Source organism: Oncorhynchus kisutch, linkage group LG17, assembly GCF_002021735.2.
Source record: "Oncorhynchus kisutch isolate 150728-3 linkage group LG17, Okis_V2, whole genome shotgun sequence".
NCBI lineage: Eukaryota > Metazoa > Chordata > Actinopteri > Salmoniformes > Salmonidae > Oncorhynchus > Oncorhynchus kisutch.
This window is the reverse complement of record NC_034190.2, coordinates 42,607,693-42,620,576: the sequence shown is the minus strand read 5'-3', so window position 1 is coordinate 42,620,576 and position 12,884 is coordinate 42,607,693. Positions and strand designations below refer to the sequence as shown.

General features: G+C 42.1%; 1 protein-coding gene across 2 annotated transcripts; it reads right to left on the bottom strand.

Annotated features, from left to right (window-relative positions):
• Nucleotides 1-6,426: 6,426 nt before the first annotated feature.
• On the bottom strand, nt 6,427-11,987 carry LOC109906951 (protein S100-A1). 2 transcript variants are annotated; one of them, XM_020504767.2, is made up of 3 exons: nt 8,230-11,987; nt 7,734-7,887; nt 6,427-7,642 (listed from the first exon to the last, which is right to left on the bottom strand). In XM_020504767.2, exons 1-3 carry the CDS (start codon nt 8,241-8,243, stop codon nt 7,439-7,441), a joined length of 372 nt encoding a protein of 123 aa, XP_020360356.1. In that variant the 5' UTR covers nt 8,244-11,987; the 3' UTR covers nt 6,427-7,438. The 2 variants fall into 2 exon arrangements, with proteins under 2 accessions (XP_020360356.1, XP_031649712.1); XM_031793852.1 differs by having other exon boundaries at nt 7,734-11,987.
• Between the last annotated feature and the right edge of the window lie 897 nt (nt 11,988-12,884).

The following is a 12,884-nucleotide window of genomic DNA, read 5'->3' as shown; positions in this document are numbered from 1 at the left end:
CTTCAATCTCAGTTGTAACTAACCTGATTCAGATTATCAACAAACTAATTATTAGAATCAGGTGCGCTAGATTACAGTTGGAGCGAAAACGTACTGGATGGTAGCTCTCCAAGAACATGGTTGAGGAGCCCTGCACTATACAAGTTTGACACAGGGTGTTCAAGGGAACTGTACTGTTCAGATGGGTTAAATGAAATAGTAACTGGAATCTGGACACTGACTGTAGGCCTATAACCTCTAACATAGCCTAATATTATATTATATTTCCTGAAGAATGAACCTCTCTGGGTTATGTGTCCCACCTGGCCAAAAGCCAGTGAAAAGCAGAGCGCCAAATTCAAATAAATTACTATAAAAATCTAACTTAAACGCAGAAATAAAAATATAATTCATGCCTTACCTTTGATGAGCTTCTTTTGTTGGCACTCCAATATGTCCCATAAACATCACAAATGGTCCTTTTGTTCGATTAATTCCGTCGATATATCCAAAATGTCCATTTATTTGGCGCGTTTGATCCAGAAACCCACCGGTTCCAACTTGCGCAACGTGACTACAAAATATCTCAAAGGTTACCTGTAAATCTTGCCAAAAAATGTCAGACTACTTTTGTAATACAACTTTAGATATTTTTTTATGTAAATAATCAATAAAATTGAAAACGGGATGATCTGTGTTCAATACAGGAAGAAAACAAACTGTAGCTAGCTTTCTGGTCATGAGCCTCTATCTAACAGTACACTTGAAGTGACCCTCGTTCTGAACAGGGCTACTTCTTCATTACACAAAGTAAAAAACTCAACCAATTTCTAAAGACTGGTGACATCCAGTGGAAGCGGTAGGAACTGCAAGAAGGTCCCTTAGAAATCTGGATTCCCAATGAAAACCCATTGAAAAGAGAGTGACCTCAAAAAAAAAATTCTGAATGGTTTGTCCTCGGGGTTTCGCCTGCTAAATAAGTCCTATTATACTCACAGACATGATTCAAACAGTTTTAGAAACTTCAGAGTGGTTTCTATCCAAATCTACTAATACTATGCATATCTTCTCTTCTGGGGATGAGTAGCAGGCAGTTAAATTTGGGCATGCATTTCATCCGGATGTAAAAATACTGCCCCCTGTCACCAAGAAGTTTTAAGCAGTTTTTGCAGTAAATTTATACATGTACATTTTGACTCTGGAACAGGAGTGGAGAAATATGATTTCTTTCTTTCAGCATCTTGAGAGAATGGGAATGGGTGCTTAGAGAACATCTGTAAAGGTGCATTCTTTATCAGCATCATAATAGATGATATTAGACCTATTTCATGGTGTTAAGAATTTTAAAAATTCAGGTGAGAGGACCAGACTTGAATGCAATACTTAACTAGATGCCTTGAACACAGCTCCCTAAAATCTCAACAAGCACCAGCTGCTAACCATTGCCAATCAGCTTCTACTACTGTTTACAACACTTAACTAGTTGCCATGAATGTAGCTCCTCAAACAAGCTACAGATGCTATTAACTGTTAATCAGCCTCCACATTGGTTCTCACTCTCCTTAATCACCACTACCACCCTATTTAAACCCAACCAAATACTCATTCCTCCTCTTGGTTTTGCTTCGCATGTGAGACAAGCCTTGATTTACCAAAGGTCTACTCAAACTTTAGTTAGTTACTTAAGATAACTTACTTAGTTTACAATGGCAATTGATTTCATCGCTTCGGATTAAGAGATGTTTTCAGAAAATCTGCCCTCTTTACCCGCTTCCACCTCTGAGGCACCCAAATCCAGGCATCCAGTGCTGTCGGACTGGACTGTTTCCAGGCTACAGAAGAAACTCTGGGAAAGTGGTATCCGTTTCCATCATAATGACAACGTTGAGCTGTTCTGCCTGTACGTGGGCTCCCTGGGGGGTAAACATCCCGGACGCTATGTCTCTGCCCCCTGCCAAGGGCCTTCCACCTCTCTGTGTGTCCTCCCGTCCCCCCCAACCTCTTGTCTACTTTATCTTCAGCTTTTCCCACACTCCATCCTGCCCTCCCCGCCCTTGTCTCCTCCTCTGCCAGCAGTGGCCTCCCCACATTGTACACCTCTACTTTCCTCTTGCTCCTACTTTTCTCTCTGGCCTCGCTGGCTCCATGACCCACTCTCTCTGCCCTCTTGCTCTCAGCATAATGCTTCCTTTATTCCCCACCTCTCACTGTCTCCGCTCCTTCCCTTCCCCACCATTCTCCACTTTCAGCCACCTTAGTGTACCTATCTCCGAGGAGTTTACGGAAGGCCCCTCCACTCACCTCAATTTTCTCTGCATCATGCTGGACAGTCTCCTTTCAGGCCTCCCTGCCTCAAACTTCAGCGCATTTCCCTCCTGTCCAATTACTTGGACTGCACTAAACTGCACTAAACATCAGCTGCTTTCACTGCTGGCCACCCAAAGGATTCCATCAGGATCATCACTCAAGGCTGATCCCTCCTGTCCCACCTTCTCTCCCAGGCCGTCTCCATGCTGTCGCTGCTTCACACTGTGGTCTTCAACATCGTGTCGCTTAGGTTTTGGCACCTCAGTCATTGGAACTGTATCACCTTTTTTCTATGATGACTGTCTCTTCTCCTGAATACTTACAGCTATTCTTTGACACTGACCCTACCATCAGGTACTGGGGGGGTTCTACAATGGTTGTTGGTTTGCTGCCGCATGGCCCCCAACTTGCCTCTCTGTGGCCTCCTCCGCCCTGTTCGAGTTGTACCCCATCGTCGTAGCTGCCTTTTTCTGGGGGCACGACATGTCCAGAAGGGACATTCTCATCTACAACCTTTCTGTGGTACACATCATTAACAAGGGCTATTCTGACTCCATATTATTGATTTTCCTAAGATGTTCTCTGGCTATCCGGCACCCATCAGTTCCTTCTCAGAGCTGCACATGTACAGTACCTGGCCAATGTAACTCAATCGCTGATTCTTTGTCCCGTCTCCAATTTCAGAGAATCAGGTGTTTGGCCCTAGATGCAGAACCCCTACCAACCGCGGCCCCTCCTTATTCCATGATAACCTTCCAGGCAACCATCCACTCCTTCGCCTCATCTCCCAGTCATGAAACTGCATCCTATTAGCTGTTGCACAAAGTACCTAGTATTCTTACTGGACGACCTGGAGATGCTTCCAGATGCATACCTTCTATCACTTGCCTTTTCCCTCTGATGACTTGGTCATCATGTCTGCCTTCATCACCCATATCAGGTCATCCCTCTCCATGCAGACATCCTCCATTCAGACTTACCTGGCTGAGATTGGATCCTATCTAAAGTTACTTACTGGGTTTCCATGTTACTCCTCTCACCTGCAACTCTCCCTTTTCCTCAAGTGTCTCCAACGCACAAGTCCGCCAGCCAATCACACTCGACAGCCTGTCTGCCTGCATCCAAACGGTTTATGATTGGGCCCTCCCACTCTGGTCTGGTTATATATCCATTGCATTCTCTTCCACGCTACAATAAATGTTATTTTTGGGGGATTCCTGAGATGTTCAGAGTTTACATCCTCATCTACAACATTCTTGTCATCCCAATGTGTCAGATGTCACCATCCTCTACAAATATATCCTCATCTTTACCATCAAATACAGCAAAACCGATCAGTTTGGCAGAACCACACCAGTCTACCTGTTCCGGCTACCTTCTACCCTCAGCCCTTACGAACCACTTACCTACTTCCTGCAGCTCAGAATCTCAACAAGCCTCACCATCCGATCCACTATTCTTCTACGATTTTGGTTCCATCGCCTCTTGCCAATGGTTCCTTTTCCCTCCATGGAATCCAGACCACACTGTGCAACTCCTTGGCCCCTGGTCCTCTCAAGCCTATCATTCCTACATCCGCTCTGACAACATCACGACAGGCCACAACATGCTTGTCTCTCAGAACCTGCATTAACACAAGCACAGACCAGTCTCTGCCTCAATTCGGGAACACCATCTACCTCACATTGTCTCCTACCCAACCAGCCATAAGAGGATTGGCTCCCCAGCTGAGCCTGGTTCCTCAAGGTTTTCTTCCTTCAAGGGAGTTTTTCTTGCCATCGCTTCTGCTTGCTCTCCTGGGGTTTAAGGTTGGTTCACTCTGTGGGCATCTCGTCCGTATGCCTGTACTACCTCCACTATATCATATATCAACTATTCAGTACCTGCAGTCCAGGACAGCTCACTTCCTCTCCAGGGTCCAACTAACTTGGAGTTCTCTTTTTTGGGGATTGCCTTCACCACAGCAGCCTAACTACCACACCATGACAGGGATACCTACCTGAGACTACTACTAACTGTTAATCAGCCTCCACACCTGTTCTCACTCTCCTTAATCACCACTTCCACCCTATTTAAACCTGACCAAACAGTCATTCCTCTGTCACATCCCTTCTCCACCTAACTACCATGGCCTGATGGTGATGTTTACCTGAGATGCTAAGCCAAACCCTACAGAGTCAACCCCTCCGGCTCCATCTGCAGCCCTTGGCTTCATCCGATCCGTTCTCCTCCTGGAAACTCATTCTCACATCCATTCCTTTTCCTCAAATATTCTAAATTTGTTTCATGTCTGGTCCTTTAACTTGTGAAAACCACAAAATATGCATCCATGCTGAAACTAAATTCTTATCAGAAACATGTTTTCACAGCTTTTTGGTTTGTGGATGTCACGGAATGTGGGGTTGGTTTTTACAATCAACTCAATTATAAAAATGTTGGGGGCTGGTTGTGTGACATTCCATGGTAACAAATCAAATCAAATCAAATCAAATTTATTTATATAGCCCTTCGTACATCAGCTGATATCTCAAAGTGCTGTACAGAAACCCAGCCTAAAACCCCAAACAGCAAGCAATGCAGGTGTAGAAGCACGGTGGCTAGGAAAATCTCCCTAGAAAGGCCAATACCTAGGAAGAAACCTAGAGAGGAACCAGGCTATGTGGGGTGGCCAGTCCTCTTCTGGCTGTGCCGGGTGGAGATTATAACAGAACATGGCCAAGATGTTCAAATGTTCATAAATGACCAGCATGGTCGAATAATAATAAGGCAGAACAGTTGAAACTGGAGCAGCAGCACAGTCAGGTGGAAGTTGAAACTGGAGCAGCAGCATGGCCAGGTGGACTGGGGACAGCAAGGAGTCATCATGTCAGGTAGTCCTGGGGCATGGTCCTAGGGCTCAGGTCCTCCGAGAGAGAGAAAGAAAGAGAGAAGGAGAGAATTAGAGAACGCACACTTAGATTCACACAGGACACCGAATAGGACAGGAGAAGTACTCCAGATATAACAAACTGACCCCAGCCCCCCGACACATAAACTACTGCTGCATAAATACTGGAGGCTGAGACAGGAGGGGTCAGGAGACACTGTGGCCCCATCCGAGGACACCCCCGGACAGGGCCAAACAGGAAGGATATAACAGAACTACATCATTGGTCCCTGATCTGTAATATACAGAAGTGCATAATTATGAATGTCATTATTTTTATAGTGATGTATCCTGAATAGGTATGCAAAACAGAAATGTAGAATGTTATCCTTTGCATGTTTGTATCATTCTACACATTGGCTATTATTCTAATGAGCTCGGTCCAATTCAAGACCAATTTTGGTTGGACCGGACCAAATCTGTACCAATCATAGACGTCTGTTTCACAGGTTTGGACAGGACAATAGAGCACAGTAGAATAGAGTTCAGTAGATTTCAGTACAATACAGTAAATTGTACTGTCATGTTTGAGCTGACTGTTCCATGGGAGGAGATGATTGAGGAAGCCAACAAGGAAGCTGTTAAAGTACCATGCACTTGTGGACGAAGAATGTACTGACAAGGGATGGAAGGCCAAGTGTCTATACCAGTGGAGGTTGGGGCAAGAGGCAAGCCAGGCCAGTCTCTGTAGAGCGCACTAAGTATCCTTGGAGTAAAGGGAGCTCAAAGGAAGATCTGTCACACAGCTGGGCAGAAGACAGAGAGGGCATCACAATGGCTGTGGAGGGAGGAGCAGTGGTTAAGCCAACCTGGTTGAGATCGGGCCTGATCAACACGTTCGTCGCACCCTTCAGAAGGAGTAGTGAGCAGTGCCTAAACACCTAATGAACAGTGGACCTCACCTGAGGATGACCCAGGTGCAGCACAACCACTGTTTGCAGGGAAAAGTGTGACAACAAACCCCGGTCTACCCTGCTGTGTATAAAGCAGTGCTGACCCACTCCATCCTGTGGATCATCTTACACATCACTCCTTGCTTCCTTGTATTCGATGCGGTCTGTTTGCACTCTGCAGCTCTGGGATGGTGAAGGCTTACATCTGATTTGTAGTTAACCCAAATCCATCAACCATTTCACACTTAATTGGTGTGTAATCACTATTGTGCTAGGAAGGATCACAGTTTTTGACACAGAAAAGACCAAGCAATATACATAGCTGATTAAATGTCATGTTTAATGTTTGGAAGAACACATTGGTAATTACCAAAAACAGATTACAAAATATGTGCAAAGAAATGTAAATTATATTAAAATGTTCAACTCTGAGTACATAACCTATTCTAAATATTTAAGATATTTATTATTTATGATATCATCTTTATATTCATGACAGTATCACCCTGTTGCGCTTTAGGCCCCGATCTGACTCCATTGTGTGTTACAATAACATCCACTGAAATAATTCATATTTTCAATTAAATCCATCCTGAATATGCATCCAAATCATTTAAACAGTTGATTTGGAATTTGAGACTGAATAGAGAACACAACTGATCTCACACATACTACCCTGTATACCAGGGGTAGGCAACTAGATTCAGCCGGGGGTTGATTTTTGTTGGAGAGGATGGTCAGAGGGCTGGGAACATAATTTAAATAATCTGTACACAGCAAATGTACCACAACGAAGCCCAAAAAGAGATTGTATTTGAATAATTTCATACATTGATTACATTGAGACACGATCACATATTTAAAAAAAAAAAACTTTGTGTGAATACTTGAACAGATTTCCTAAATGAAACACATTTTTGCTGAATTCCTGGTGATTTTACAGTAAAAAAGTAAAATCACCAGAAAATATTTTTCACCAAAAAGTTTAGGGGGTGGCAAATAAAATCACTCGCATGCCACAGGACGCCTGTTGCTGACCCCTACTGCCACTCATGCATTTGAGGACACAGAGTAACTGACTCCGGATCTGTGACTTAACTACAGTATGAAAAGTATTTGGATAGTTGCAGATGGAACACACTGTTCTTCCATCAGCGAAACCTTACTTAGTGAAGTGAAGTTCCCTCAGGCTCTTTTCACACAGTTCATTTGCACGGTTTAGAAATTTGCATAACATGACCATACAACCATCAATTGTACCCTTTTACTGTTCCTCCACATCCTTCTCCCCCTTCCCTCCTCCCAGTCCCTCCCCACTCCTCCCTTTTTTCCTTCATTCTTTCTTCTCCGATGTTGCCTCCTTTTTCTCAAAGGGTGTGTGGACAAGTTTCTCGGGCTTGTATTCCATGAAGAAGTCGTTGCAAGCCACTGTCAGGGCTCCCATCAGGATGATGAACTCTGTGAAGTCCACCTCACCGTCGCTGTTGGCGTCCAGGTCGTTCATCACCTTCTCAACCCCTTCTCCATCCCGGGCGTTCTGGATTAGAAGAGGGAGAGGGGAGGAGGGGACGGGAGGTTAAAGATTGTGTGTGTGTGCGCCAGTCTCTCGTGGTGTACACTCCTCTTACCCCTAGGTAACTCCCCAGCTCCTCTGTTAACAGCTCTCTCAGCTCTCCCCGGCTCAGAGTATACTTGTCACCCTCCTTCCCTGAGTACTTGTGGAAGGTTTTGATCAGCATCTGCATGGCATTCTCCAGGTTGGAAGAGGGTTCCTTGGACATACTGGAGGGAAGGGCAGAGGGCATAGGTCAGACACTATGACAGTTTGCACGCTCCATCCCAGCCGCATGTGCGGTCACATGACGAACATGGGTGTGAAGCCTCCACCGAGACAGAGTGAAACACACACACCGGACAGAAGAATATCAGCAAACTAGAGGTGTCCCAATTATATGCCTAGGTTACTATATGCAAAGTTTAAATTACAGGCCACACATGAGCTATTCCTTCTCAACATACAGTGGCTATTGGACAGTGTTTTGTAACCTTAATTGGTTGACATGTGAAAGATGTGAGGGATATGAGACGAAGAGACGGCTTTTGAAAAGCAACAGTCTTACACACATTGTGTCCGGCATCTTGGAATCTTCTTGAGTTGATTTCGTTGGAAAGACTGTGCACACACAGACACAGATTTGTCAATGACACTGACTCACATAATAGTTAGGGTGAAAAGCGTTCAACATGGTTAGTGTGAACACACCAAGAATTCCGTCACGTTTTATAACATAATACTGTACATCATTTTCAAATTCGAACATTGTGAGAGGGTCCATTTAAAAAAAAATCTTTCTCAGTTGACAGACTTGTAAGCTGCTTGTTAAGTAAATGTAATGTCATTGAGGTAACTTGAGATAGAGGTCTCAGGGTTTCACAATCATATCGATCATGTAACAATGACAGAACGGAACCGCAAGTATAATGCAAATAAACCACCTGGCAATCACAATCAGGAGCTCAGGACAGGCTCTATCCATTCTGAAAAATGAAAAATATTCCTTTTGCAGATGTTCACTGAGCGATCAATAATACAGAAGTGCTCAATATAATTTGAATCGGAGATCCTCTACTGAGGAATTCTAATTTTAATCAAATAACTGCAGCATAGAAGGCTATAAAATCACTCATTTGAGTAGTAAAGAAAGAGAGGTAAGGTCAGTGAAGAGGACAGAAGAGAAGAAAATAGGTCAGTAGAGAAGAGACACCACAGCTGACTGGAAAGTCTATAGGGGTCAGCTGCCCCATTGATGGACAGAAGACAATGGGAAACCATGGCGACCCAACTGTAGACAGTAAAATATTACTGAGCTCTGGAATAATTGCAGAAAAATGCTTCTCCAACAGATTCCTCTTAAAGTACATTTATTTTCACCCTTTTAACAATTTCCCGTATAGACAGTTGACTATTTTATCTTAAAATTAAGATATTTCAGATATAAAAAGTTAAAACCAACTAAACTTTTTAAACCTCCTTTACAAAAGGCAAACCAATTGTAGTTTGAGGTGATGAGCTCAACTTATTGCCCCATTAAGTCTTATTGCTCTGGATACCAAGGTGCCCCTCAGCCCTGGGTATCTTACCGTGAAAAATACCAGTGTTCCACTATTCACAAAGCACATATAAAAACATTGTTAAACTGATCCCAGAAAACATTTATCAGTTACAGAGAAGGAGAATGGAGAAGGGCACAACAGTCCTCTAATCTATCCATCTTACCTGATGGAGTGCTGATGGAGGGCCTCCTTTGTCTTTGGTGAAGAGGGAGAGAGAGAGAGAGAGACAAGGAAAGACGGATGAGGAGAGAGTCGGACAGCGGCTTAAATATCAGCTGTCCCCTCCTCCTCCCCTCTCCCACGTACGCACCACCATCCCTGCGTCTATTTCCTCTCCCCACTCCCTTCCCTCCCTCTCTTCTCAGGTGCTCACACATGCAGATAGGGTGCTTAACCTCAGCACACAACATTATCATCAGGACAGATTAGACAAGAGGCTTGCGTGTTAGCATCAATGTATTTTATTTTATTATGGGTCTTTACACAGTGGTTACATAAATACTATTAGCGTAGCTTAGTGAAAATGATACAGCAATGCGGGTGAAGGTGTAACATTGGTTCATTACTATGGCTTTTGGTGAGCATGGCAGTGGCTCTGTGGAGAACTTGTGTGCAAAAGCTAATTGTGTTGTGGTGGGATGATCGACCTGTAAACACTCTACTTCTATCTATGTAATATAGTATATGACTGGAAAAGAGACCATCTCCTGGAAACAGAAAAGATAATGTGTATCTGTGTATCCTGTACATATCAGATTTGTGGTCAATTTGATTTTTAATTTAGCCAATTGACAAAATTGCTGTTTACTTTTGGTTATCATTTTGTTGGAATAGACCCCAACCCAACACAGATAGCTCATGAATACAGTACAAAGTGCTAGTAGATGAAACCTATGCATATAGCCGTGGGAAGTAGTTTGGGGGTGGGGGGCAGCAAATTATTACATTTTTTTTTGTTTTTGTCTGCGCTGAACAAGTCTATAGGCTATTGGTCCACTAGTACAGGACTAGTAAAGGCCCAGTTACTTTTGTGAAAAAAATGAAACTAAATGTATTTGATTGTACGGTAACTTGCTTAATATATGTTTTCCAGTTTCTTGAAATACAAATGCAACTTATTTCTATGTGAAAACTGAAATGGTCTATTTATTCCTCTTCCCTTTTAGTAGACGCTCTTATCCAGAACAATTTACAATAGTGAGTGCATACATTTTCTAACTTTATCGTACCTGTCCCCCATGGAAAACAAACCCACAACCCTAGCATTGCAAGGGCCATGCTCTACCAACTGAGCCACATGATAAAATTACATCCTCACAATCCACTTGATGACTCAATGTACTCAATTACTGTATTGTACATTGTTTATCTTCATGGTGATGGAAAGTCTACAGGTACAAACCTAGATGACCACCCTATGTACAATGCAGTAATCTACATTTACATTAAGTGGTTTGTAAGGATGGTAAATTAACACGGATTAAAAAGTGTTATTTCAAGAAAAATATTTTATTTGATGAGGATGCGTTGTGTCTTTACCCATAACTTTGCACCTTTTGATGTAAATGTTTGAGGACAGGGTTTTGTTCTTTCTAGATTCCATTAAATGATAATCGCAGAAGAAGGGACAGGGCAACAACTCTTACAATTCCAACTATTGAATCCTGCAAGATACTGTTCTTAATTAAACCTTTTTTGTCAAAGCAGAGATGCTGATTTTTTTGTTGTTGCCTGCACTACACAGGTATATATTGGTCCACTAATACCAGTAAAGGCCCAGTGCACTAATTTTGTTAAAAAAATAAATAAATACAATTGTTATATTATATATTTTTCTATTCAGATTTTTCTGGGGATGTTGCAGCATCCTCAGCACCCCTAATTCCTGCGGCTATGGCTATGCACACACTGCAGCACTACCAGGAGATGTTAGCATGATGCTAATTGCAGAGGGTGCTAGTGAGTGGCATGGTTTTTCACCACATGTTGATGGCACCTTAATTGTGGAGAACAGGCTCATGGTAATGGCTGGAGCCGAATAAGTGGAATGGTATCATATACATCAAATACATGGTTTCCAATCGCTCTATTCCCAGACATTATTATGAGCCTTCCTCCCCTCAGCAGCCTCCATTGTTTTTTACATAGTCGAGACGAACAAACATAAAGTAATGTCGTTGTGTGTCACTGTAAAATACATTGGTTTACAGTATATTACAGTACAGAATATGCTCTTTAACTAGGTTTAGTTAAAAAAAAAAAAAGCATGTTCTGTTGAGTAAAGAATGACAGATGAGCCTTTGCTTTTCTAAGTCTAAATGAATCATGGAAGCAATGCAGCATAGTACGAGCAGAGCGCAAGAGTGTAGTAAAATGCATGGATAAGTAAAGGGAAGACAATTTACATGTGTCAAAGTGTGACATTTTGACCTCATTACAGGTCATTATCACTAGTAGATTTTTACATAATCTCTATTTCACTGAAGGTTTGAAGCTCAACTTGTCATAATAAACAAAGTATGTTTTTATACAGTGACTTCAGAAAATAGTCACACCACTTGACGTTTTCCACATTTTGTTGTGCTACAGCCTGAATTTAAAATGGATTAAATGTATATTTTGCATCACTGGCAAACACACAATACCACATAATGTTAAAGTGGAATTATGTTTTGACACATTTTTACTAATGAATTAATCCAGGTGGGCAAAGGAGACTTACCCAGAAAGACTCACAGCTGTAATCGCTGCCAAAGGTGATTCTAACATGTATTGACTAAGGGGTGTGAATACTTATATAAATGAGATTTCTGTATTTCATTTTTAATACGTTTGCAAACATTTCTAAAAACATGTTTTCCCTTTGTCATTATGGGGTATTGTGTGTAGACGGGTGTTTTTGAATTCAGGCTTTAACACAACAAAATGTGAAATAAGTTTCTGAAGGCACTGTATAGCTCCATGTCCTGGTCGGTGGTGCTATGTGGTTGCACGTAATGATGCAACATGAGCTTTTTCTGATGGTTGTATTATTAATGATGCGACAATTTACAAATCATTAAACTACAATTAAGAAATTGTCTGTGTACATCTGACAAATAATTGCTAGTGTGTAAATAACCTGTGTGTTGGGCTGTACAGTACAACCCCCGTGTTCCCTTAAAGTAAGTGTTCAGGGTTTCCAGATTTCTCTGAAATATGACCTATAATTAATTACAATATCAGTGTAATAGTATTCTTTCCCAGAAATGGTAACAAAGTACATTAAAAAGCGGCTTCTCTGTGTTTGAGTGGTGTGGGCATATTACTGATCGTTAAAAATATCATAAAAAGTCATGCAAAAACAGCTTTCTTCCACTCCCTTCTGGTTAGTTTAGTCAGTCAGCTGAAGCTAATTGACCAGCTCAGCCATTGAGCCAATGTGACTCATGTTAAATGAGGAAATATATGCTTTGGCCACAAATACTAATTCATGCTTTGGCCACAAAACAAGAATAGGATGAGTCAACAACATATATATTTTTTTAACCTTTATTTAACTAGGCACGTCTGTTAAGAACAAAATCTTATTTCCAATGACAGCCTAGGAACAGTGGGTTAATCTGTCGTTCTGCCTGTTCAGGGGCAGAATGACAGTGTACCTTGTCAGCTCGGCAATTTGAACT

Bases quoted from the DNA above. Each gene is read 5' to 3' on its own strand.
- LOC109906951 (XM_031793852.1), bottom strand. From the start codon at position 7,910: ATGCCCTCTGCCCTTCCCTCCAGTATGTCCAAGGAACCCTCTTCCAAC. The intron at 7,643-7,733 runs GTAAGAGGAGTG...CTTCTAATCCAG, and splicing joins AGCTGGGGAGTTACCTAGGG to AACGCCCGGGATGGAGAAGG.